Here is a 27123-nt window from a genome sequence, read left to right as displayed (position 1 = left end):
TGTAATAGGTGTTTGCCTTCTTTTAGAGGTGATTTCTGCCTTCAAAGGACCACATTTTTTTTAATGAGAAAAGTTCTTTGGTTTTACACAGCCCACCAACTCCTCCCCTCCAGCTTCACTGACTTTTTGCTTCAGACATCCTACAGGGAGAGCTGTTGTACAGCAGCTCCTATCTAGTAACAGCAGCTTAAACCGCCACCTTCTCACCCCTCACATCTTTGGCAGTGGTGTCCTACATGTTATACACTATCGATGTAAAAATCAAAAGTGCGGTGACCTTAAGGTCCATGTAAAATACACTGAACCTGCTATAAAAATAAACAACAGAAAGGAGTCAGAAATTATTCATGTTTATACTGCAGTAAATAAAGCCTTCCATTTTTAATTCAACTAAATCTGCTGCAGAATTTTCCACTTCACCACCCCAGAATATCACAGAATGCAGAGGGCTCTGCAGTATGATTAAAGCTCAGTTTGTCACAGAGAGCAAGACCACAGTTGTCTCTACATTACACAATTACAAAAGCTGTGAAACTTCCTATCTCCACCAAACCCAGGATCTTCCACATCACTCATGCCATGTTTACATTGACAAGAACTCCTCAGAAGAAAATGAGAAAGATGAGGAACACAACTGAAAGTCATTTACCTGATATCCAGTAAACTTTACTCCAGGGTTGTTTTCTATTTCCCACAGGCCTTCATTAAATCCTTTTCGCTTGTTTGACTTCCCAAACTTATCTTTATATTCTTTATATGGGAAAAGGTCTTTGGGCCCCAGGAACGCGCTGCATTTTAACAAAGGTAAAATTCAAAAAAGGACTTAAATTCCTCCTCTTCCAAAAACCCACCCACCATTAACAGTGCATATGTATTCCCTATTCTTCTGCTCATTCCATCATTTCTTTTCAGTTTTATTTATTTATTTATTTAACACACTGGCTTTGAGTTACTGCTGTGAGTCTGATTTAATGCACTGGTTCACCATCCTGATGTTTGATGTTGCAGAATCATGCTGCGCGTCTCTAGAAACAACTAAACCGAGTCTCATTTATTGTATTAACTACTGCTGGGAACTGGCACTGGAGCAGTTTATGAACGGGATTATATGATGTAATTGCCTGCAATAGCAGGGGACCAAACTTCCAATCCTATGTGTTACAGATCCAGAAAGGCCTAGAAATACCATATAAAAAGTTAAAGCACATAAAGAACGCCTAGAACCCAAGAACCAAAACTTATCCCTTGTACTAAGGGACAGAAAAAGCAGTGGCATTCATTATTATCTATACTGCCAGAAAGCCTGGGAGCTTCTTTCTTGGAATAAACCCCCCACATGCTAGATTCTGTGCAAACAAAATAAAAATGCTCTCTGTCCCAAAAATCTTATAATTTCATATAAGACAAGAAACAATGGGTGAATATAGGCAGATGAGTAACACAAGGAAACAATGAGACACACAGGGTGCTGTGGCTAAATTGTTTTTTAGACAGGACAGCAAAGGAGGGATTTTGTGCTCTGCTGCTGCGTAAGTCAGCTCTGTACTGGGCCAAGTAATGTCAGGCACAGGCACCACAATGCAGGGAAAAATAATTACAAAAAGAAAGAAGAGTGCTGGTTTATCCTCTTTCTTTCTACATATCTCACAGTCTAACTTCTTATATAAAACTGAAGAAAGCACAATTTCCTTACCACTGGGTATCTATATCCAGTGTGTTTGCTCTGCTCTGTATTACAGTACTGGGATAGCTAATTGTAAGTTCAATTAAAAATAGTGAAGGCAAAAAACTCCTTTCATTCCCACATGGAAGATTCTATGTCACCAGTGACAGAAGATGAGCAAGTCACAGTGTCCTTCACTATAATCACTGTCCTACTTTCTTGATGATCTTTGCAATTAATGTTAACTCTATGGTCTCCACTACCAGGGGATTGTGGAACTCCACCATTTACAGCACGTTTATTCTCATACATCACCATGGGGTTGGGAAATTACCCTTTTTTGCAGATGGGCTTCTGAGGCACAGAGATTTGCCCAAGGTCAAACTCCAACTGATAGCAGAGTACAGAGGAAAACCTAAGTCTCTTCAGTCTCAGGCTAACATCTTAATCACAGGATCATATTTCTTTCTTGGTGTAAACTTTATTTCAGATTAATGCCTGATTTATGCCCTGATTCTTCCCAGCGCTTGTGAATGTGAGAAGTTTCATTTACTTAATTCATCCCACTGGCAAGAAGTTTGCCAGCACAGAGCCAACTGGTGGCTAGATGCATTGGGTAACATGTCTCAAGGGAAAGAGCTTTCCTTGAGTTACACATGAGAAAGAATGGTATCCACACTCAGTTGTCTCATTGAGAAATATCTCAATTATAGAATTATAAAGCCAAGAATGCTTTTCTACCTGAAAGCCAAACAGTGATTTCCAAACTAACAGATGTCTCGTTAATATTAAAGGCTCCAATAAAGTAATGGATATGAATAAATTATCTTACCTATGCTTTTGCTAATGCTAGATGTTTCCTTGTTGCCAAAAATACATACAAACAGTTCTAACACAAATAACAGAGGAAAACTGCATGAAACTTACCATGAGCTACTTTATTTTAGCTCTTTTGTGTACAGTGAACACTGAAAGACTGCCTACATCTTTGTGTGAAACTCATTCATTGCCACTGGGAGGGTGTAACAGTTTCCACTGCCCTGCTATAAAACTAAGGAGCTGCAATCTAAAGCTCATTTTTAACAGCTATGCTTTTAGTATCAGGTTGTTTCCTTACAGCAATGGGAAGAAATACGTTAACTAGAGAGAGTCTATTTTAACCTTTATTAAGCAAAAACTGCCTTTAAAGATTTTTAAAATAAAATGGGATGTATGAGCTATGGGGTTTTTATTTATGGGATAATCTTAACATTAAAAAATAAATAATAGCATTTTCATAAAGCTTCAAACCTCTACAATTGAATTTAAATGCAATCAGAATTTCAATTTTTAATTTTTACATTTTTTTAAGGAATTCTAGAAAGTGTGTTGCCTGCAAATAGGGAAGAAAAAGTTTTAAGATGTGGCTATTTCATGCAAGATGGAAACTTTGATGTATTTTTAACTACCTCAAACACAGTTTAAAATAGAGACATGGACATTATAACTGTGAAACTCTGTAGTAATTACTGTGAGACCTAACTTACCCTTTCTGTTCTGATTCCTTTGTTTCCCTATGAGCTCATCCAGTTCAATTCTTCTGTCACTTCTGAGAGCTCCATCCTACAAAATTCCTAGCACAAATCTCACAGGAACACGTATACTTTAAGGCTATGTGAGGACTGTGTGAGACTCTGGGGTCTGCTTCCTTTCTTTTTATGAACCTACCAAGCAAGTTCTCACACAGGACATGAACCTAAATGTGTCTGAATGCAACAACCTGATCTCTGCTGTCAGGTACATTCAAGTAACAAAAATTTGCCCCTGCATCAGAATTCAGATGATCCTTTCATAAATTCATGCCAATGCTTTTCTTTATGGGAAACACTGGCACTGGTTATTATTTATGCTTAGACCATGATATTTCATCCATGCAGCAGCATTCCCACCTACTTTCAGGCTTCACTTTCATGTGTTAATACAAATGAGTTGGGCTCCTAGGACCAGTCTCTAAGCTCCCAACGGCTTCAGTCAGGACTGTACCAATAAAATCAGTGGAGATGGCATCAGCTGCAATGGAAGAAGTCATTCTCAAAGGAAAAGGTCATGTTCGTTCACTTACGTTTCATGAGTCCCAAAAAAGAAGATGGGGTATTTATTTGCTGGAGGCTTCACGGCTCCTTCAGGGAGTTCATCAATCTGTGAGACAGAAATGGAAAAGGGATTATTCCCTGATGTGGTGTCCCTCACTCAAGAATCCCTACCAAGTCATGGAAGTGCTAGTGCAGGTATCCCACCCTGGGGTGAGGAAGAGAAGATGGCTGATTTTCAGGCAGGCAGGTCACACAGAGCCAGTATATGACAGAAACACTACAGGGAGGTGACAGAAGACCAAGGAGCTGACAGAAAGTTTTGATGATTTCATGGGCATTATAGTACACAAAGGTAATAAAATCAAGTCTGCTTAATTGAAGTGTTAGCTTCAGATGCTGTCTCATCAAAGGCACAGAGCCCAGAGGGTAATCCTGTCATCTCACACAGCCACCTAAGTAACTTCTGCAACAAATGGCTTGCAGATGGTACAGATGGTATCTCTGAGACTCTGCAACTGGAAAACCGGACAGTCTCCCACCAGTGCTTCCTGGTTGTGATGGTGGTACGCAATGTAAACTGCACAACATGCCCCAGGGAAGAGGGCCTGGAACTCTCCTTCCCCTGCAGCATCCCAATAATTGGTTTTGGTCACTACTCTCCTTTGTACTCCATCTCTTCTTCACATTTTATCGCTGGCCTCATATGTCTCAAGATTCAGCTGCTGATTCAGGGAGGGACAGTGAGAGTGCTCTCCTGCAATATAACTGGGATTCGGACAAACCCTGGAGGCTAAGCAATGCCTAGATGCCATCTTCAGATGCCTGAGTGAGAGCACTTGTTGCAAGGCAGGAGGTTAGGCCCATGACTTAGTCTCTTCCATATCCAATTTCTCAGTCCTCTGTTACAGAAATAAGAGAGTCCAGGTGCCTACCCACATAAACCAGAAACACAGTGCAGCTTTAAATAAGATCTAAGTGCCTGCCTTCCCAGAAATGGCACTTCTGAGCATATGTGGCCATCTAAAATTAAGTGTCCAGAAAACTCTCCTGCTAAGAGCAAGCCTAATGAATCTAGATATCTATAGGGCAACACCAAAGAGCAGGTGAATGGCTTGCTGCCTGGGTCTTAGCAACTCAGTCTCAACATAAGCATATTGAATCCTGTCAAATGTCACTGGAACTGAGAACAAAGTGCTGACATACCAATGCTATACACAATCTGCTCCTCAGCAGAGCAGGGGATGGAACCTGCATGTTTTCACTCAGGAGACCAGGCCCACATGTGCTTTCCTTCTCTTTTCCTGCCGAAGGACCCCAAACACTGAATTCTTGTTGATTAATAAACACCAGATTGTTTTCAAAGGATGTTCTCTTTCACTGTAAAGCATCTGCTGGCTACATGGCTCTCAAAGGAGTATGAGCTTTTGTAAGAATTCGAATCCTTTTGGTCTTTCTGCAAGGACACCCGTTGGGGACAGAGAAACGAGAGCCACATGTGGAGCTGCAACATCACAGGACTCCTTTCTGCAAAAGAAATGGATGTCTGTCCTTTAGGTATAAGTGGAGCATTCTCTGAAGGTATGCCAAAATCAGGGAATATAAGAACACTTCCAAACCATTCCCTGTCTCTTTTCTGCATCAGGACCCAGGGGTGCAGATGATGGGGCTCTGGTCCACTGGGCCATGTGTCACCTTGCAGTCACTATCCACCACCTTCTGCGTGAGACAATCCATGATGGTCACAGGTGTCACACACCTTGTGGGCACAGCAATTACCCAACTTCCTTCACTTAACAAAGCCAATGAACTCATAAATAAAAGGTGAATCTATTATTTAAATGCATATAGAAGATACACACTGGTAGAAAATGGAAACGTGCAATTCCTTTTAGCTCATCTGTGTGTAAGAAGGAGCTGAAATGACATGACAGGCTGTTTGGTGTGCTCTTCATCATCAGGAATGCACAGAGAGAAGACTGCCAAAGATATTTTTTTTAGAACTCATTATCTTCTGACATGAACTATTTGTTTTTAAATACGTGCCCATAATGTGGTTATTTGTTCACTAATTCCTGATTTAAATATAGGTATTAGATTATAACTGATAAGAACACTGAAGGGAAAAACACTTTACAGATGGACAGCAAGTCAAGGAGACAGTATATCCCACTGTAACACTATTTATGCCTCCTTAGAGATGGAAGTATCTACACATCAGACCAAAAAAGGCCACGCTGGCAGTTTATCAATTGCAGGAGCAATACACCTCAACTGTCTGGATGCCATAGCCATCCTCCTCTTTATTCTGACAAGGAAGATGTCCAGAGAGATACCAGACTCCAAAAAAATGTGGACCCCCATGACTGAGACAAACAGTATCTGCTGGGACTTGAGGATGAACCTCATCTGGCTGCTTGCAGCATGGCACCAGCTCTGGGCTGCATTACAGAGCAGCACAGTCCAGTTACTGTCTCAGCCCTTTAAGAATTTCTCATGAAATAAAGCAAACAGCTGTAAATGATCAGTAAAGCAGGGGAATGAACACATGCTTAGTAGGAACGCTGATCAGAAGGGAATGGGGATCTTATATCACACAACGTGCTGTGCTCCCAAGCAGTGAGGATCTTCTCCTAAGCAGCATCCCAAGTGGAATTAAGGCCTCATGTTGCATTCCCAGCACTTTATACTGTTAGGTAAGGAGCAGCACCAAATTGACAAAGGACAGCAGACTTATCTGTCACGCAGCTCACCTGCTCCCCATTTTGTGGTGTATTTCTTTATTCATTCAAGTATACCCTCTGACTATGGATCATCACAGAAAACCACAAAAAAGCTTTTCATAGCTTTTGAAAGTTGGCATACACGTAGACACATGCAGTATAAACCTGCACTAAACAGCTCAAGGATAGACTGCTAATGTTCCCACTCCAACATTTCACTGTGCAGCTGAGGTTAAGACTTTTCCTGCCTTCCCCAATTCTGCTGTGAGCTCCCCAGCTCTCAGGCTTATGTTGCTAGTACTGTAATGAGGTTGAATATGAAGTGACAGTGCTGTCTTATGGAAATTTAACTGCCTGGAAAAAAAACCTAGGGAATTTAGTGAAGGATGAGATCCTCTCTGTCATTAAGGTCTTCCCTTTTCTCCTGTTTCACATTAACCCTGCATTACAGACTGTGAGAGCTTTGTAGAGTCCACCATTCCCAGCAAAATCACCTTACCCTTTGTGAACACAGACCCCCTAAGTGCTCGTTTAGCTGCAGAACAAGTCCAGCACTCCTTGCTGATTGCTGCTGTTCTGCAGTAACAGAAAACAAGCAGTACAAGCAACCATATTGCAGCTTCCTGCTGCTGCACTCAGTCACAATTTATTCCCGTCCTACAAGCTGTTTTGGTTAAATGTGCTGAAGGTTTGGATCTGATATTTTTCCCCATATCAGCAAGATCAAAGGCAAAGAGAGAGGGAGGGAGGGAGAGAAAGAGAGCAAGCGCATGAGCACAAGAGCGAGAAAAGCATCACTGCTGAACCAGGAACAAAAGAGATAAGTGCACCCATACTAGGACACAGTGCTGTAGTCACAGAAACCTCACTAATGACTAAAGCGTCTGTCTATCAGAGAGACGGACTGCAATTGCATTTTGCTTCTGGAGGGAAACAAACAGATTCTAAAGTACCCGTTATAACCTGCAAACAAGGGATCCATCCCCTCCTGAACCAGAGCAGGCAGCAGGCTGGAGCTTGCTGCCACAGACATCAGAGAGAGCCCTGCATGGCTCACAAATCTGATCTGTGCATCAGCAGCATCACGGGCAGCCGCTTCAATTATGGCTAAAATTAAAGCAGGTGGTTTCAGATTTCAAGTTTTATCCCCTTTGCTCCCGTTGCTGTCATCTGCTTAATGAATAACAATTGCTTTATTTTTGCACAACCTCAGCAGAGCTGCACTTCCCAGCATTTGTTTGCCATCCAAGCAGCAGAGCTTTAAAGATGTAACTGTGCTTCTTTTTCTTCCCAGTAAACAAATGCCAGGCTTCTAGGGTCAGGAACACTCAACATTCAGCCTGGACCTCTCAAACCAAAGCATGGCTTTACCAAATGGTGTTGCTAGGGGCTACCAATGTACAAGCAAGAAATCTGCCTCCTTACATTGTAATTCACATGCTAGGATGTATATGCAGCCTGAATATTTTGCTCTTGGTGGTGCTGACTAATTGCTGCATTCTTGGGTAGTATTTGCAACTAGTTGTCACAGGCTGGTTTGTCAGTTCTCCCTGCAACACTTTCTTCCCAGTTGCCATGAGGTTAGGGACCCTGGGGAGAGAGGCGCTGCCTGGGTGGGTTGGACGGGAGCCGCAGCCCTGCGACGAGGACGGTGCAGAGCTGCCTGCCGAGAACAACAGTGGCTCCCAGAATTCTGCACAGATCATCCCCGTGCCTGCCTGTGGGATAACGTGGCATATTCCAGACAAGCGGAGGAGCTCCCTGGGAGGGCTGGTGCAGAAGCAGAGGAAGCTGCACCCCCTCCTGGGTGTTCTGCTCTGCAGAGCTCTACATTCCCTGCAAAATGGGAAACATGTCTCTCCGAGTCACAGAGAGAACAGCAAGCTTTGTCTCTCTGCTTTCCCATGTAAAGCAGCTTTCTGTGGAGGTTTTTGTTATTGCAGCAGTCAACAAAGGGGCAGTGCTACCCATCAAGGTGGAAGGGCATCCCAGATGCATCTTCTTCCACTTGGAGGGACAGCAGGTGTCATGTTGTATGGCTATCACAAAACCTCTGTGCTGTGCACAAGCTGCTGTTCAGAAGCAGGAATTCCAGGCTGTCAGGGTGGCTTTCAGACCAGACCCTGTTCCATTATGTTCCAACAGAATTTTACACTGCATAATAAAAAGGTATTATGCAAAAATACCTATCAGGTCCACATGTACCAACAAGAAAGCTTTACTTCAGCATGCAGGGATGCTTTTGTGGGCATTGAAACCACAAGAACAAGTCCCTTTTATTTTGCAAAAGAGGGAATTAAAACTGCAGAGCAGTAATCACTGATTGTTTTGACATACTGTAAATGCCTTTGATTGGCAAAAGCACACAGAAGCATTGCAGAGATCAGTATCTCCCACTGAAATCCCTGGAGTCGCTGCACAGCAGTCGAGCAAAGGCCTATAGTATTTTTGCTGGAAAGTGGTTCAAGTTGCTTATTATTGCCCAACACATGCAAGAAGCTTGATCTCTTGCAGTTAGCTTATTAGCAAAACTCTAGATGGATAAAAGCAATTCTCTTCAAAATCCATTATTAAAATAGGATATCTTGCTTTGCTAGAATGTTTTTATTCAAACAGATTCAATATGCTATTTAATAGCTGATGCTACTTGGAGTCAGCAGTGAGGCAGTATCTTTTCTAAACCATTATTTAAAATAATGCTCTGTAAAACGTAAAATATTATTTTTTTTCCCAGAGGACTCTAAAATGTAAAAAAAAAAAAAAATCCAACCTCCTTCAAGTTAAAAACTGTGACTCAAATTCTGTCGTGCTTAGGCTGAACAGAATCCAACTATAGCTGATTGGAGACTGCAGAATTTTCCTCTCATTTATCAGGACTGTATGATATCTGAAGCAGAGCACAACTCCATCCCCAATGTACATGGAATGCTGGCATATGCACTTTTTCACCTATTAAAGAAGATAACCCTGTGAAGGGGGAGACCAGAAGCAGAATCCAACTTAATAAGGTGGAATTGCACAGCTACAAAAGTAAAAATTAAAAAAAGTCTCTGAGCATGGAAGAGTGCCACCAGCAAAAACAAAAAGCAAAACAAGATTAAAACCAGCAGAGCATACTTTGGAGCACTGCTGAAAATGGCTGAAGGGTATCATGCAGACAGCCAGAAATGACAATATAAAGACATCAATCGTCCTTTTTTTCTGTGCATGCTCAGGACCTCAACGAGATAGAAGACAATGAAGGGTTAGTTGGAGTCCAAACAATGCTGGCAGGCAATGGCTCACTAGGAAAGATCAGCAGTCTTGCAGCTGAGTTCAGCCTCTTTACATCACTAATTAGCAGCATATTTTTAAGACAGAAAGTTGAAATACACTTTCTGCAGAGCTGCTTTAATCTTCAGTATGAAAATGGGGCCAAAGCTTAGTTCTGCGTGACTGGTATCTATACACATGACTTTGTAGATAACAGATCTATTCATGTGATTCAAGTCCTCTGTGAGCTTTCGTGGCTGGTGGACAGGCAGCTGTCATAGGAGGAGATCTGGGGATGCAGCCTAGTCCTGTCTCTGCCACTGCCCTCTGGGATGACCTTGGCCACATCACTTCGTCTCCTTCAGTCTCACTTTTTCAAATGGGGACTGTGGTACTGTTCTTATAAAGCATTTAAGATCCACTGCTAAAATGCCAGGTATTACTAATAGCAAGTACTTCCAGTTCTGTCAGAGAAGGATTTCAGGTTACCAAACTGTAATCCTCCCATCAGCACACCCCAAAGTGTGCTGCAAAAATGCTCCATTTTGGCCTAATGAAGTGTTTCCCTGCCACTGTGAGTGAAGCAATAGAGCTACAACTAGATTTTTTTTCCCCCAGTTTGTTCCCTAAGGAGAAGAAAGGATGTGATCACACTATTTTCAGTCTGACTCTTACCTGCAATAACTCAGGGACACATCAAACAATTTTGCCAAACCAGACAAAAGGAAAAAGGCCAAAGAGATATTAAGTTTCCCCCTGTTTTGTGATAAACAGGCAGGCTGTCGATCAGAAGACGGACAGACAAGTAGTCCATATGCTGAGAGACAGCTTGCAATGCAGGCTCAACCAAAACATCAGACAACAGGGAATCCACATAAAGACAAGCCAGAGAAAAATAAAATTCTTGAGTTTCATGGCTCACAAAATCACTTTTTACTTGTGGATGGGTGGGGAGAGGTTGTTCATTTTCAACAAATGCTGCCAGCTCTGAGACATTTGTGTTTACTTTTCTTCCCTTTAAGGACACTGAAGCTTGATTCTTTGTCTGAATTATTCTTCAGATATCAAAATACTGTTTGCAATCCACCTGAGCAAACCACAGTGAGCCCACTAACACCAAATAAAAGCAGTTTCTGTAGACAAAATCTGGTTACTTTACTTTACTTTATGATCTTACTACAAATATTTTTTTGTCTCGAAAAATAAGCGTGCAACAAATGCACATCCAAAATCTGTTTGGAAGTCACACAGTAAATAATAGCTGATCAACCAGTTGAGACATCAACAAAGGAGAAATTTTAGGGACTGTACATTCACAAACACCATTATTTCTCTCCTGCCACTTTCTATTCATAAGCCAAACGGACATGAAAAGTCAAATCACTTTCGTTCCCAAAGTGCTCAGATAAACCCTGCCACCTTCTGTATGTCATCTGCTAGGAAGAGTGGAAGAATGACATAAGAATTCATTAGACTGAGGAATATTTTTTGGCCTTCCTATATTTATACTAGAATTTCACTATTTCATTGATTCTGTTGTTTTTAAGGAAAGATATTGTATTCAATAAATTGGATATTTTGGCCAGTCAACTTGGTCAAAACCTTTTCAATCAGAAGCAGCCTGCCTGGAGTATTGACACTTGGTCAAATACACACAACCAAGTTTTATATTCCAGGCTCATGTGTTCCACATATCCAGCACTCCATAGTCTACTGCCTGAGCTTTTATTGAGAGATGTGTTGCTAGTTCTTATATTGGCACACATAAAGCCAAAAGGTAAGCAACTTTCCAAAAGATTGCAGTCTCCTAGACTTGTCTGGTTTAATTTACTATTTATTTTCCAATGTAATTTATTTCCACAAAAAGACAGTTATAAAATTGGATTGGCACCATATTTCCAGGCTAGAATACCAAGCATCCTGGTGCGATATTTAGCTCAGCTTCCCACAAAGTACACAAACCCCTGTTGACACTACAGCTTGCAGCTGAAATTGTCTTGAGTAAGGAAATTTGATCAATGGGGACTGCAGGTCCCAGGATATGAGCCTCTAGTTTGAGTCAGGGTGGACACAAACACACTAAAGAGAAAGAAGGAACAATCTGATTCACCTGCTGCAGCCCACAGGCTCCTGCTAGGAAGGATTCAAGCTTGACACTGAAGGCTGCAACTATTCTCTGGACCTTTGGTTACAGAAAATCTTCCTGCTCGTCTTCTCTGTGACCTGTTTTGTTACCATCAGTTGCAGCTAAGGAGTATAACATCAGGGGACTGAACTACTCCTTGTCACTGCACAAGTGCCTGCATAAAAAAATAACTGTAATACAGGAAAAGAACACAAAATCTTTGTCCCTTAAAAGCACAGAATGTTTTTAGTGTCCTCCAGTCCTCTGAGGTTTGGGTGCAGCAGCAAAGATGAGACTATGTGAATGTCCTGCCTGGTCGTCCAGACAGAATGGAAGCACAGCTAAGCATCTATTTGTCTTCATTATGTTGCTCTCTGTGGACCCACAGACCACAAAGATGCACGGTCTTAAATTCCTAAGTGTATGTGTTCACATCAGAATACCTATTTGCAGGATGTAAGCAACTACTTCAAAACATAAACTTCTGTTTCACAGCACCTAAACTAATTTACCTATTGCCTAGCTACCTTTTTGCAGGCAGAGGCAGCCTGCTGAGCTGAGTACACAGCCACATGAACAGGTATGCTCTGCATGCATTGGTGTGGTTGAGCCCCCTGAACACATTACATCCTGGTGCTGAGATCTGGAGAAGCACAGGCACATTTGGCATCAAACCATGGCACATGGGGTGTTCTCATGAAGGTGGGACTCTTAGGTAGGGAAAAGGCCTCAGTGCATATTTTGAGGCTATGGGATAAGTATAATTGCCAAGCATCACTGGTGCATCGGCCAATTATTTTGTTGTGATGCAAATAATATGTACAACAACAACATGTACACAGTCTGGGGCATGAGAAGCAATGGACTCTAACTGCAAAGCCAATGAAACAGAGTGATTTACAATCATTTTTCAAAGGCAGGTTTTCCTGTTAACTCTGCTGACAAGCTGTGAACTCGTACCTGCAGAAGAGTTCAGCATCTGTAGAAAGTCCAGGCTTGCTGCAAATCTAACAACTCTCTGTAAATAATTGTTTCCATTACTCCTGCAGCCTTAGCCACCATCTATGGTAGAAAACAACCAATTAAACCAACAGACTATTTTGCTAAGGTGGAACTTTGCCTGGGTTGTCTGTGTCACTAAAACCACGGAATGAAAATTGACTCACGGAGTCACAGTGGTCTCTGTGCAGCACTGGGACCCAACTTTGGCATTTTTAACTGGGTTTGCTTTCAGTCTGTGCTCAGATTTCCAGGAGCTGTCATTACGGTGTCAAATACCTTCTCTGCAAAGTCCCTCAGTCTAGGTTAAACTCTCAGGAATTTTAATCTGTCTGCCTAAAGAGACTCAGGAACGAGTTTTTCCAAGCCAAGTCATACTTCTCTCCACCTGCCTGTTTTTCTGCTTCCAAAACCTCAGAAGGAGAGTTTTCATTTAGTTTTGACCAAAAATGTAATGTTACTGAAATTTACGTAGATAGTCCTTGAAAGATTAACAACCTTATTTACCAAAATGGACATTTTCCTCAAAAGCAATAAAAAAATCCCTTAAGCAGCAGCTTACAGGAATTAAACTCTTTACAGAAAAATACACAAAGTACTCAATTAAATATATGCAGACCAATGAACTTCAATCTTAATTACTAAACTATGCTAGAAAAGAACTGAAACAATAAAACCACAAAAGACAAAAAGATGTATTTTTAGGGATATAAGTGGCATTAACATCAGAAACATGATGAATACATCAGTATGGCAGTGACCAGGCTTGTGAGGGTGGCATGTCCAATATTCTAAAAATACATATATTTTACATTGCAAATACTAAATATGAGTTTTAAGCATATGAGTGCTCTCATTTAATTTACATAGATAAATCATAGGTTTGAAGTTGCCTGCATGTTTACATACTTGTAGGATTAAGAGTTACTCTGTAGCATCCTCTCCTATCCAGTAAATTAACCTGAATATGTGTATGAGGTATATATATTTTGTGTTACTTTTACATAACCACCCAGAATGTGGTGTCTGCATGAACACGAGTTATCTACAAAACCTAGTGACTCACCTGCAGTTATGTTACGGAAGTCACAAAGTTTACTCAGAGTCTGCTTTCTCCCAGAAGTCTGATTTTCTCTAACTTTCCCTTTCTAAACAAGACTCAGGGCTTCTGGCCATCTCGCCCTCTCATTTCTATTCTGGACTTGGAGGGGTAGTCAGAAGATTAATTTTAAAGGAAGGATGATTCTAAAAGGATACAGGCTGTCAAGGGACAAATTAAACATTACAACTGTAATGGCTGTTTTCCCGCATACATTAATATTAGATTTTTAAACCACTCTTTACCTCTGAATCAGGAAAAGCATCCATACTAGAGCAATGGCAGCTTAGCACTCTCCCTTGGCAGCTCAGTGAAAAACCATGTTTTAAATCAGGTTACCATTTTGTTTTAGAAAGCAGCTGTACAGAAGCAGCGTGTTATACTGACTCATAATATGCAAATAACTGGGAAAAGGCAATTACAGATAAAATAGAACCTGGTTAATGAGACACATATCTGGAACTAGGAATTACATTAGGGAGCACTGCACATACAAATTTATCCTAAGATGCAGATACAGTGTTTATATATACCCCATACAAATCAACAAGATCCAACCCAAAGCATTTCAGACAGTATTCAAAATTCTAAGTGTCACTTGCCTTTAGTTTCTAGCGCAATAGTGATGAAACCATGCTCCACAAGCAATGAGTTTTAGCTCACATTGCTTTTCATTGTCAAGATCCCCAATTCAGTCTCACATGCAGCACTCATGACAGCATCCTTTTCAATATATCTGCCCTGGAGACAACCCTGACACCCTTGTTATTATACCAGGTCAATGGTATTGCTGACATTTGACAATCAAGTAAACTAACACCTTCCTCTCCAGCAAATGTTTCAGAAAAACTATAACCTTCTAATTAAACAACTGTTTCCCTTACTCTCACATCTGCTAAGGAAGCTGGCATTTTTTAACATACTGCCATTAAAACCTTTATTATTATGGGCTTCTAGTAACTTAACAGCTAGAGACTTGATCCTGCAAGTACAGCTGGGCATACAGTTTGGCAGCATAAACAAAGACATTGTAGGATCAGATCCCATCCAGCACAATACCATGTGAATTATATATGCAGGTGAATCCATTCATTTGTAAGGCAGGAGATGGCATAAAACATCTTCCAAAAGATAAGGAGAAAACAGTCACAGCATTTTAATGCTGAAGAGCCCTGTCTGACAAATGTGTCTGCTCTAATCTGTTTTCATCTTTAACAAGGAATTCTTGTCATTTTACCAGAAGTACCAATTCTGAAAACCTGCTCAGCAAACTGACCTATTCCCTTAATAACAATGAAAAGCTCCAAAGCAGAGTCCTTCAGGTAAATGCAAAGAAAACACAGTACTAACAGATAGAACAAGATTATTACAAGTGATCTTTGCAGAGAATACAATTCTAACCACAAGGCTTCATAATTTTATGCTACCTTCTTCTAAAGCTGTGACAGGAATACTGACTGTGACAAAGAAAATAAAGTTTGTGCATGAGGAAGATTCTGAAGAAGAGCTGCTGATAAAGAGCAGCAAAAGAGGTACCTGAAAATGTGAACATATGCGAGTCACCTGATCCAGACACCATATGAAAAGAATTATCTGTTGAGTTTGCTGCACTTCTAATATCTTTCAAAAGCCCTAGTATTTGGAGAGGCACCACAGTAAGGAATGTCATCTTTTATTTTTTCCTTTCTGAGATGAATGTCTGCCTTCTCCCTTAGGCTGTGGTCCTACTTTATGTTTCTACAGGCACGGCAGCACACATGTAAGCAGTTTTGTTGAAATCAAGAAATCTTTATGCAGTTGAACTCATTTGCTGCCTTTGGGATATGGTCTTTTGAGAGCAAATTAATGGGATAGGTATCATCTTCCTGCCGCTATTCCGTAACAACCAGGACAGTGAGCCTCCAGCCCTGCAGTGGATCTACTCAGGGTTACTCCTAGAACACATGAAATGCCCAAGCCTGTGCCTGCTGGAGGATAATGAAATGCAGTTGTAATAGCACACTGCTAAGAACACAGGAACCTCAATTCTGCAAACACTTCCACATGTGATTAATCCTGAATGAACACTGCCTAATTGGATTCCAGATAATAGTGTCAGAAGAAATCCTTACAGAAGTACAAATTTACATTGGCTGAGATGGAAACAGTGACATCTGGGCTGAACACCAAATAGCAACCAATTAGTTGAAGAAAAAGATTATAAATAACACTACATTGGGGTATATGCCTGGCATCCTAATCCATGCCTTCCTCAGGTGTGTTCCTTGCCAGGCTCTGCCTCACTTAACACCTTCCTCCATGTTCTGGAAGAGGCATCTGGGACAGCAAGCTGGAAATCTTTGCAAATATTAAGACAAGTCTCTTATGCTCATATGTATGTACGTATAAACAGGCAGCCACTTCACTAAACCCAGTGATGGTAAAACCCATATGACAACTGACTCACAGAGTCCTGGGCCTGTGAGAAGTATCAGCTGCAAGAAAACCGAAATCTAGCTTGCAAAAGGAAAAAGCTAATACATCTGGGAGAAAGGATTTGCAATGTAAGAGAGAGAAAGCTGGAAGCAGCAATACTACAGGAAGCCAACAGTGGACCACAAGTTACATTTGAACAAGCAATGTGCTGCAAAGGTCAAGGCAATATGCAGAAATCCCCATATGCAAACCCACATTGTGCCAGAGAGCTGGCAGACAACCCTCACGTGGTACGGCCGCACCCAGGAAAATGATTTTGGCCCTGTGCAGGACATCACTGTGGAGGCTGGTAACAGCTTGAAGGAAGCTAAAGCAAAATACAAAGATACTGATGTTAATGCACATACCAAAAGACAGTGAATGAGGCTGGAGGAATTGATTTACATACAGGGAGGGATTGATTTACATACAGTGATGAATAATAAATTATGTCCCAAGGAAGGAAGGAAGACCATGGATGAGACGGCCTTAATTCTGCTATGGGGTACAAATCACACCCCTGCATGCCTGCGAGCTCTGGAGCCCCCTCAGCCACTGTGCTTGGGTGGTCTCAGCACAAGCAGTAGGAAAGAGAAAGGCAACAGATGAGAGGAGAAAGGACAGAAATATCCTTTTGAGGTACAGTGCTCTGCTTTCTGGCATAATCTTCAGGTGCTTTGTCAGGATGGCCAATCCACAGCACATGCTAGTCTAAACACCTCTCCATCAGTGCCTTTCTCCTCACCCCAAAGCTGCTACAATGGGAATATACTGAGATGTGCAATAGAAAAGGTAAGTCATAAGCACCCTACATCTAAAGTTTTCCCAAAAGATATGAAGAGGAGGAGCTGGAGGAACTGCCTCCTAGTTACCAAAGAATAGGCTAGGGACTAGGGTAACAGCCAGGAATGGAGACCTGGAGTCTTGTTTTCTTCATGCGGAGGAGATTCCACATGAGGAAGATACTTTGTCCTTCAGGAATTAAAAGAAGGGGCTTACAGTATCCCTTTCATGGAGGCCACTGTAAAATGTAAGATTCATGGAGCCAAGATAAAACTAGCAGAGAGCTGCTTGTATCCAATGACTTTCTACACAAACCTCAAGCATATCAAGCAAGGGAAGGACAGCAACTCCAGAATTGTTCTTACCAACTACAGCATTTGCTCCTCTATCTGTACTCTCCTGCTTCTCTCACCTGGATTCCATCTCCAGGCCGATGCTACCCATCCCTGTCAGGTTGCTCCCTATGTTATTATCAAGTTTCAATATGTACTCATATCTGGTACACTTAGTCATCCAGTCTGATATGGGATTGATTCCCAGAAATGGTTTGCATTATTGTGTAATTGTGTCTCCAGCTCTCCCATACCTGGTTTGCTCTACTCTGCGTGAGCACAGTTTTAGTTTCTGTGGTAAGCGGCTTCACAGGCAGGTAATTTCCAAGCCGAAGGAGTACAAAGTTACTGACTTTAAAGGCTGACACACTGTTTCCTACAATGACACTACAGTGGTATCTGTAAGGTCCCTACAGCCTGGGATTTTTTCCCTCCTCCTCGTCTTTGCTCTGCTGTATGTAGGAGGCTTTGTTAGCTGATGGTCTTAAAGAAATTCTTTGGTGTATGATATTCTTTGCCCTGTTTTCCTTCTTTTGTTACATGATGTCTTCTATTCAAGCAGCCAAGCCATAGCTGGCAAACAGCCTCTCTTCTAGGTTTTTTACACATTGCTGCAAGGCAAAATAAACAGTTGTTTCCAGTTTGCATTGCCGGGGCTACAGATGTATGCTAATTATCATTTCAGTCTACTAATGGAAAAATGAAAGACATTTAAGTGTACTTTTCTAAGGCAGAGACTAAGGTCTATGGACACCTGTCCCTTCTAATGCTGGGCTTTGTGCTACTCAGAACACAGTACTATGTCATCTCCCTTTATGTTTACTCTAACGGCATTTTCAGATTTCCACAGGGCTTTACAAAAGTCCAGGAGGCAGATTAAATCCTTCTGAAATTCAAGAACATTATGTGTCTTTTTTGAGCAGCAATGATGCCAAGGATAATATTTGTGTTGACCTGAGACCATTTGAAGGATGGAGAGCTTCAGAAGAGGGTGACAGGAACTACACATTAACATGGGAAGTTCATTGTTTTCATAAGATGCTGTAGCATTTACTCAAATTTCTTACCATCCTTTTGTTTTCTAGAAAAAAAAAGTAATACATAAACAAACAAAAAACCCAACTCCAAAGCCAATCCTCATAAACCCTTCAGGTAAAAGTTGGTATTAGCAAGACTGTCATGTCTAATAGTCTCAGTAGAAGAAAGGAAACTGGAGATGAATCTGCAGTATATTTCCAGTTTCGGTATCAGGTTTAGAACTGGCTCTTACAGAAATGAATGAAACAATCTCAGATGTGCAAGGCCAGCAATGCAGAGACCTTCCCAAAGGGAGGAAGCAAGGATCTGTTTCCTTCTTAAGTTTTAGAAGCCTTACCTCATGATACTCGCTTGTTTGCCAAAAATTTCTTGGAATGTTTCAAATAACTGTTCATTCTAGTTGGTCCTGCTGTGCCTCAGCCAAATTACTGGGCCTTTCTCTGTTGATTCTGCCTCTGCTGGAATCCAGAGTCAAGTGATGTGCTACCATGGCAATGTGCTACACCCATGTTTTAAGCATCTATCTCCTCTATGGGAGATTGTATACCTATGCACAGAGTAGGTGTGTGTATACGCACACATACATACCTATATCTATGGTATGTCAAGATGAGAGATACAAATGATGCATGAGAAGACTTGAGAAGTACCAAGGTACCTGAAGCTACAGGAAAGTACTGATGTTCAGCTAACCCCTAACACCTTTAAGAAGCTGGCTCCACAACCTCTTCCTGCCTGCTCCACACGGACTACTTTCCAGTGCTTGTTGCTAAATTTATCGCCCAAATTACAGTATTATTGAGAGGCCTCAGGCAGACTCATTCTCCCTTATGCCTCTCAAGCATACACTGGAAAGGTCCTTACTGCTTAGGCAACACCATTTCAAAAAGTTGAAAAGTCCAAGCTCTCTTCAATGTCATCACTTTTCCTGCATTATCAGGAAATCCTTTCATCTATCCTCAAATGACAATTGTATATACTTACTGTCAGCAATCACTTGCTTACAAGAATTTTATTACCCTAAATGCAGGAAGAGTCATTTATGCATTATGATGACGGGGAAATCAGGAAATGAAGAGTTAAGACTGAAAACTCAGCCTTCGTTTTGCTGTCTACGCTTACAAAAAAATCATTCCAGTTGGGGATGCTAAAAGGTTCTTTACAAAATAATAAAAAGAAGACATCTGTCAATTAACGTAATGGAAACTAACATTTCTCATATCTTTTTGCAGCAGGAACATACAGATTGACTTGACAGGCTACAGATTTCACTAAAGAGGCACCCTTCTTTCAGACAAAACACGTATCAAATGACTTCCATGAGATTAGCTGATGAAAATTATGCAGCGGCTTCAAACTGACAAGGAAGAATATCTAACAAAAAGTCTGTACAGTACGGGTATGAAAAACTTTAATTGCTTATTGCCTCAAAACTTCTGAGACAACTGTCTGCATTCTGGGTTAGCTTCATTTGGACTTAAAATCATGAAACTGCAGGAGAAAATGTATTCATCTATTGTCATTTACACAAAAAGATCAGACTTGCACATTTGGGGCTAGTTATTCACATTTATTAAATAAAAAAAAAATACCCAACAAAAACCAGAGAGATTTAAAGAACTTAATTTTAAAGAATTTTTCCCAAATATCCCTGCCATGCTAACAACAAACACAGAACATCTTGGCCCCAAAATGATTCATTTGCCAAACAAGAGCAACTGGAAAGATTTTACTGTAAGCTATGGTTCAACTTCATGTATAAAAACTACTCCATCTTCAACTACAATAGTCAGATGAAATCTGGTTTTAAGTCACACTTAAAGCAGAATGCAGGAGCACAGAGAAAGACCAACACCTGCTGAGGTTCCCCACCTTCTGAACACTAGGAAAGTTCACACTTCACTTATTTCTTTTTAAGTAAAGGAAACAGTTCTCAATGAGCTGATGAAGTCACTGAAAAGGCACTCACACGTACTCTAGAATATCTGCAGAACCAGATATCTGCAACTAAAAGTTTAAATGTGTCAAAGCAACATGTGTCAACCTGGTGCAGAAGGTTTAGAAACAAAAAAGTGATTTCATAAAGGATTTACTGCCTTAAATGTGCTCTTTTCAGATGCACCACAGCAGAAGTCATGGGAGTGCTGCCTGAAGAATCCACGACTTCAACGTTAGTTCCCAGGTTAAGACAGACCTTTGCAGTGATCAGCAAATCATGTCTCATCTCAGAAAGGAACGGAGACCTGCCATGAAAAATTGCTTGCAGATCTCCAAGGAGTGATGTATGAGTGAGGTACATAATTAAAGAGGGAGAGAGACGGAAGAAGCTCTGAGCTGGTAAAGGAGAAGTCACAAGAGACTCATATTTAGTAACACGGCAAAAGTGAGGTCATAAACCTGAGCAACCAAAGGGGAAAAAGGAGAAAAGCACATGGTGAAGGACTGGACAGGTCCCAAATGGCCAGGGAGAAAAGCTCAAAAGACTGCAGACTGAGTTTTGGCAGAAAAACACAGGGAAAGATCTGTTGTGTATTTCTGATAGACCCTTTGAAGTTTTCTGGATTTAATCTGATTTTTGTCTGTCATTCTTTGCCAAAAAAGATAAACCCTGCCAGGGAAAACCTACCTTCCCTTATCCTTATACTAATAAGAAAACAAATGGTCTGTTTTAGATATCAAAACACTTAAAATGTAGAATCTTTCTTCTATGATGTGTTTGAGGTTTGATATTTCCAATCCATCACATTTGCAATTATAAGTGACCAAAGTTGTTTCTGGTTAAGTATCTTGTATTTTACCAAACTATGTCAGAACATAGGTCCTGGTCCTACTATATAGAGAGCTTCACCACAATGAATCCACTATCTCCATATGTACTTCACTAAATTGGATGAGAGAGGTTCATTAACTAAAATGCCTCTGTAGGGGTCCCCAGTATATATGTGTGTATATGTATATATATATATATATTTACTGATAGTGAAAGTCTCTTGGAATTCTGTCACTCTATACAGGTAACGTAATTTAACTGACTCTAATATTATATTATACCATTATACTATAACTATAGTGTTATTATCTTTTTAGGCTCTAGTCTAACAAAGTCTTTAAGCATAAGCTTACCTTTAAGCCCTTTTCTTGGATTACTTTAGTTCATACTTTAAGGTGCCTAACTTTAAGGCCTTGCTGGACTACTGAAAAAACATACTTAGATAAAAACTATCATGTAATCATCACATTTATGATGCTCAGCTCACCACAGACACTAGTTCCCATTAAAATGACAGCATTCACTATGTATTACTCTAAGCAATATGCTGAAAATTTCATACCCATTTGCAAATCTAATGCACTGAAGTGCCCCAAATACCATTTTGTCATTACTATTGGCAGGTGCTTTTTAACAGTGATATGCATATGAGGATTGTCAGCTAACTAGCAAATTTAGAGTTCGAGTAGGTGTTAATTCAGAGTATCAATAAAGAAACTGGACAAGACAAACAGGAAATTCACTTTCAGAAGATTGTAAATACACCTTCATAATAGTGTGATACTGTCACTTTAAAGGCTGTGATCTATGAACACAAAATTGTCTAAACAGTTCTAAACATCCATGTGTTTTACACTGCCTTATCTGATTGGATCTCTTTTGTATTGACTACTTGTGTTTACCCAAATACAGTTCTTGTCTTCCCAGCTGTATGATCCTAAATTTCTGTTCAATAATGGCATCAGCCATTTACTTGGGTATGCTCTTATTTTATTGAGGTCATTCCAGACTTTTTCCTCCGCACTCTATAGTTGCATTAACAGCTTCCTTCCTATTTTTAAATCAGCAGCTAATTTCAGCAACTATGTGCTTATTGTTTCTTCAGGGTCACTCATAAAACAAACACCATTATTGATCTTTCTGAATCTACCACCAGTTTTTCCCTTTTATCTTATCTGAGTGACTATTCAAGAGGCAATTTCTCAATAAACCAGGACATCTATCCTAGATAAACTAGGGTATCTGAAGAAAGAGATTTTTCTCTCTGTGTGTTAATACAGCTCCTATTATTGCAGTAGCCAACCAACTCATAAATGCTAGTGATTTTGTCTCCATGACACCTTTTTAAAGGGAAAAGTGTTGTTAACTGCCTTTTATGAACATGAAACTAAGACGGGGGATTTAATGCTTCAAAGGCAAAGACCACTCATGAAATGTAGAATTAACTGAATCTTTATTTCCTATATTTTAAGCACAACAGCATCTTCCCTTTATTTCTGTATGCAAAAATCGTGCACCCTGGATGCACATTTGCTTGTCTGCTGGATTACAGTGACTGATGACCTGGCCAGTTGGTGTTTATTCTGCATTTCTGATGAACATCTGAAGGCAACTGACATCAAAGGCTAACATAAAAATGCATGAAACCAAATTGCTTCCAGTATTTTATCTATTGTTATTATTAAGCTTCAATACAATTATTGGGGTTTAAACCCGCAATCTATTCACTGTCCTCCACTTAGGCCAAAAGAAATTTTGGCTTTGCCCAAGAAAATATGATACCAAAATGCAAAGCAGCCTTTACAGGTAGTAAGACCTAAGTGACATTATTCAGGCCCCAAGTATCTAAAGCATCTTTGAAGACTGTTTTATTCACGCATTTTATTTTAACAGGGTATGTAAAGATAAGATTTGCTGGCCATTACCATTTGGAGAAGTGTGGCAAGCCTGGCTCCTTTCAAATTAATTCTAGACCAGTACACAAAGAAAGTTCCAGTGCAGTTTGACTGCTCTTCATCAATTATTAGACAAAGTTTGTCAATGGTCCCTGGGTATTTCAGCACTATCCAACCACCTTCTTTATGGTTTCTCTCTCTTTACTCAGAGAGGTGAAAGTCAGGTTTGCTGGTCTTGTTCTTGCAGATCAACACACCTCCAAAGAGGGGTCTCCAAAGAGAGGGCTAATGGTCTAGCACTAGAAATTGCTGCATACATTGGATAAGTTTGCAGTGTTGGGCCACATGGAGCTGGCTGAACCCACAAGCACTGCACCTAATGAGGGACAAGGGTAATTGAGCAAGGTGCAGATCTGCACTACCACAGCTGGATGGAGTTACTTGTTCCGCATGACACTGCCCATGCACACAAAAATGTATGCTGTGTGTTTCATTAAAGGGCAGGCAGAGTCTTTCAGTCTTCCTGTCCTGCTTTAACACTTCATAGGTTTATTAAACACAGTTTAAGAAGTTTGTCCCTAGGCAGCAAATTCATGCCAAAGGTCTCAGAGTTGCAAACCACCATTTGGTAGGAACAATAACACTGTCATTTAAGGGTATTGTTACTGGTATTATTAGTTAGTATATTAGCACAAAATAAGTTTTTACATGAGAATACAAAGCTCAAACATGCTAATTGCATAATGAATAAAGAAGTAGGCAGCAAATACTGAAAGACCTGGAAACAAGTGAATCCCCTAAATAAAAGGCATTCAGTTAATAAGGGTATCTGAGTTGCATTCTCAGTTCAAAACTTGTTTGTCTTCTGGTTTTGGGAAACAAAATAAAGACTAGTGTCCTCACTAGGTTTTTCCTTCGCTTAAGGAAGCATGCATGAGGCAAAACTTGTCAACCAAGATACAGAAAAGTCCTAGAAAAGATTGTATGAACTGTATTTTTCACAAGCAATGCATTATGTTCAGGCAGAGGTCAGCCTGATCTAACATGTTGTATGTAACTGTATCATGTGTTACAGGAGCACATTCTGTGCCTCCTGACACTCAGATGAACTAAACCCCAGTACAAATGCTTTCCTGGCTTGCCTGCTCTCTTTCTACCAGATTATAGACTCTGGTCTCTCTACAGTTTCTACCCCTGCTTGCTAAATCATGTCAAAACTAGAGACTGCTTTGTCTTTACTGAACTTTACATCCTGTTAGTTTGCAGAAAGGAAGTAAGTTATGTTAATAGCACACCTACTTCTTCCTAGTGAAGATGTATTCTGTTGGGTATTAGTGCCATCCACATACCTATTTAGACACGCAGTCAAAGGCTAGGACCAGCTGTACAGCATATAATGTTTTTTTAAAGGAAAGAAAATGCCATTAAAACAAAAGGCCCTGTTCTGCTTCTGGGTAAACAAACTGTAATTTTACAAAGGCTCAAAAAGGAAAGGGATTAACATGCTTCAACGTGGTAATGGTTGCAACTGTTCACATTAAAATTTTCACAGTAAATTAAACCATAACAGAGGTAGGAAAGAAGTCAATTTTCAGTGGCTCATGCTGTTCTGCTGACATAAATTGCCATTTTTTAGGTAGTATATCCACCACCCCGTATAATGACAGAATAACAAAACTGCAACCTAGCGTTGATTAAGTTCGGCCTTTTGCATGCTAATTTTAGCCTGCTCTGCCAAAATAATTGCATGCGCCACCTTATTTACATGCTTCTAGATATTTAGCACCCTCTCACTATTCTTTCTTCACCATCCTTTACTTAAGCTTGTGGCCCTCCCTCCTTGTTCAGTACCTGCTGTTCAACACCACTTCTGCTTCCTGAGTTACACTCAGGACACCTTCCCACCACGCACATCCATCCTTTTTCAGAGCTCTCTTGGCAAGGGTAATGCTAAATGTCAGTCCATCTTCTCCCTGCCCATCTATGTTTTCCTGCATGCTGCATACAATGCTTCATTATCTTCATGCTCTTTATAAAGACCAGCAACTTTCCTTGACTAGAACATGTTGGCATGAAGCCCTACCCAATCGTCCCAGTAAGGCTGGAGAAGCCAGGTAAGTACAGACTGTCGCTGGTTGATGCCAGCCAACAAGTTCACACGAACACGTGTTACACACCGAGTTTACACAACAGTGACCAAAAAGGAGGGAAGGGCCAGGCCGCGGAAGTGTATGAGACCCCCCGGAGAAAGCTCTGCTCTGTGTTATTGCAGCAGCACTACAAATGGATGTTTAAATACAATGGGGCGCTTATCTGCCTGCCAAATGCCCACGATGCCTTTCCACCTCACTTATATCATAGCAGCGTGAAACAAAAAATGACAAAGGACTATTAAAGAAAGTCAACACAGTAAAAGACGAAATGAAGCGGGAGGCCCAGCACCCAAAAGCCTGCGTGCAGCGGTGTGGCAGCCGAGCCGCAGGGATGCAGCACCCCGCACGGACCCCGCCGCAGCTCAGAGACAGGCCCCGCTTCACCTCACCCAACCCTTCCGCACCAAGCCATGCCCGGCTCCCCTTGCCCGCCACCAAGGGGACGGCCGCAGCCCGCCTCGGAGCCTCGGCCCCTTCCTCACACGCCCGCTCTGGCCCTGACCCAGGCCGTGCCCCGTCCCCACACGGGTGCCCAGGCCGGGCCCGTACCCTCGTCCCCTGCCCCGGGCCGCGGTGGGCCCGCGGGAGGCGGCCGCCCTGCCCTGCCCTGCCCCAGGGCCGACCGCGGGGGGAGGTGGGGACCCCGCTGCCCCTCGGGGAGGCCGGGGCGAGGGAGGGCGTATAATAAACAGCATCGTTGTCATGCGGGCAGGGCTGCCGGCTCCCCAAGCCTCCTCCCCGCGATAACAACCCAGGTACAGCCCGCGCTCGCCCCCCTCCCTCCTCTTCCTCCTCCTTCTCCTCCTCCTCCCGGGGGGCCGGGGAGAAATCTGCAGATCAAAGAAAAGATGCACAATAATAACGGGGTGGGCGCGCACCGCGGCCCCCCGGCCGGCGGGAACGGGCCCGGGGCCTCCGATAGAGGCTGGCCGCGGCCCGGCCGCTGCCCGCCCGGCAGGAGGGTGAGGGGGGCGGCGGCGCGGGGCCGGACGCCCCCCGCCGCGGTACTCACCCGGGCCGGCCAGTGCGGGTACCCCTTCATTTTGGCGAACACCAGGTCTCCAGCCTTGTATTCTCGGGGCCGCGGACGAGCCATCGGGAGCCGCCGCGGGAGCCGCCGTGTGTCCCCCCGCCCTCCCGCCCCGCACACGCCGCCCCGGGGGCAGCCGGGCGAGCCCCCGTGGGGTGCGATGCGCCCGTGCACAGGGCGCAGCCGAGAGCGGGGCCGGGCCGCGGGCAATCCCCGATCTCTCCGGCGGCGGCGGCGGCGGCGGCAGGAGATGGGGTGTGTGTGTGTGTGAGTGTGAGTGTGTGCGTGTGCCTGTGTGTGTGAGTGTGTACGCGGGGGAGGGGGAGGCCTTGGACACAACCCCAGCAGCCCCCGGTACCAGGGAGCCGGCTGGCGGCGGGGGCCTGGCCGGGCGGGGGCGGCCGGGGAGCCCTCACCCCGCGGCTGCGGGCGGGCGCGGCGCTGCCCGCGGCCCCCCCGTGCGAGCTGGCTACGCCGCCCGCGCCGCCCGCTCCATCCCCGCCGCAGCCGCCGCGGCCCCGGGAAGATGGAGCCGTCTCCTCCGAATTACTCCTCGGGCAGCGACCGAAAACAGGATCTTCTTATCCCCCGCCCGCTCCTCCTCCCCCCCCGCGCTTTCCCTTCCTGTTATTTTCTAGGTACACAGATCGGTTTCTATGAAAATAGGAGAGCAGAGAGCGGCTGCAGTCCCTCCCGGCCCTGCCTTCCCCGCTGAAGCATGACATGGTTCTTTATGCG

At 42.5% G+C, this 27123-nt stretch overlaps 1 protein-coding gene across 1 annotated transcript in view; it reads right to left on the bottom strand.

The window, feature by feature from the left end:
- HDGFL3 (HDGF like 3) overlaps window positions 1-26778 on the bottom strand; it is a 37825-nt gene extending 11047 nt beyond the window's left edge. Inside the window, exons 1-3 of the mRNA XM_034066472.1 lie at window positions 26368-26778; window positions 3765-3841; window positions 650-788 (exon numbers count right to left, since the gene is read on the bottom strand). Of these exons, the coding sequence (XP_033922363.1) occupies window positions 650-788; window positions 3765-3841; window positions 26368-26451 (300 nt within the window). The 5' untranslated portion in view covers window positions 26452-26778. The remainder of the gene's footprint in view (window positions 1-649; window positions 789-3764; window positions 3842-26367) is intronic.
- Window positions 26779-27123: the final 345 nt, after the last annotated feature.

The sequence above is a fragment of the Melopsittacus undulatus genome, chromosome 9, assembly GCF_012275295.1.
Source record: "Melopsittacus undulatus isolate bMelUnd1 chromosome 9, bMelUnd1.mat.Z, whole genome shotgun sequence".
In the NCBI taxonomy this organism is placed as follows: domain Eukaryota; kingdom Metazoa; phylum Chordata; class Aves; order Psittaciformes; family Psittaculidae; genus Melopsittacus; species Melopsittacus undulatus.
Note: the sequence above shows the minus strand (reverse complement) of the source record. Positions and strands in the feature narration are given on the sequence as shown.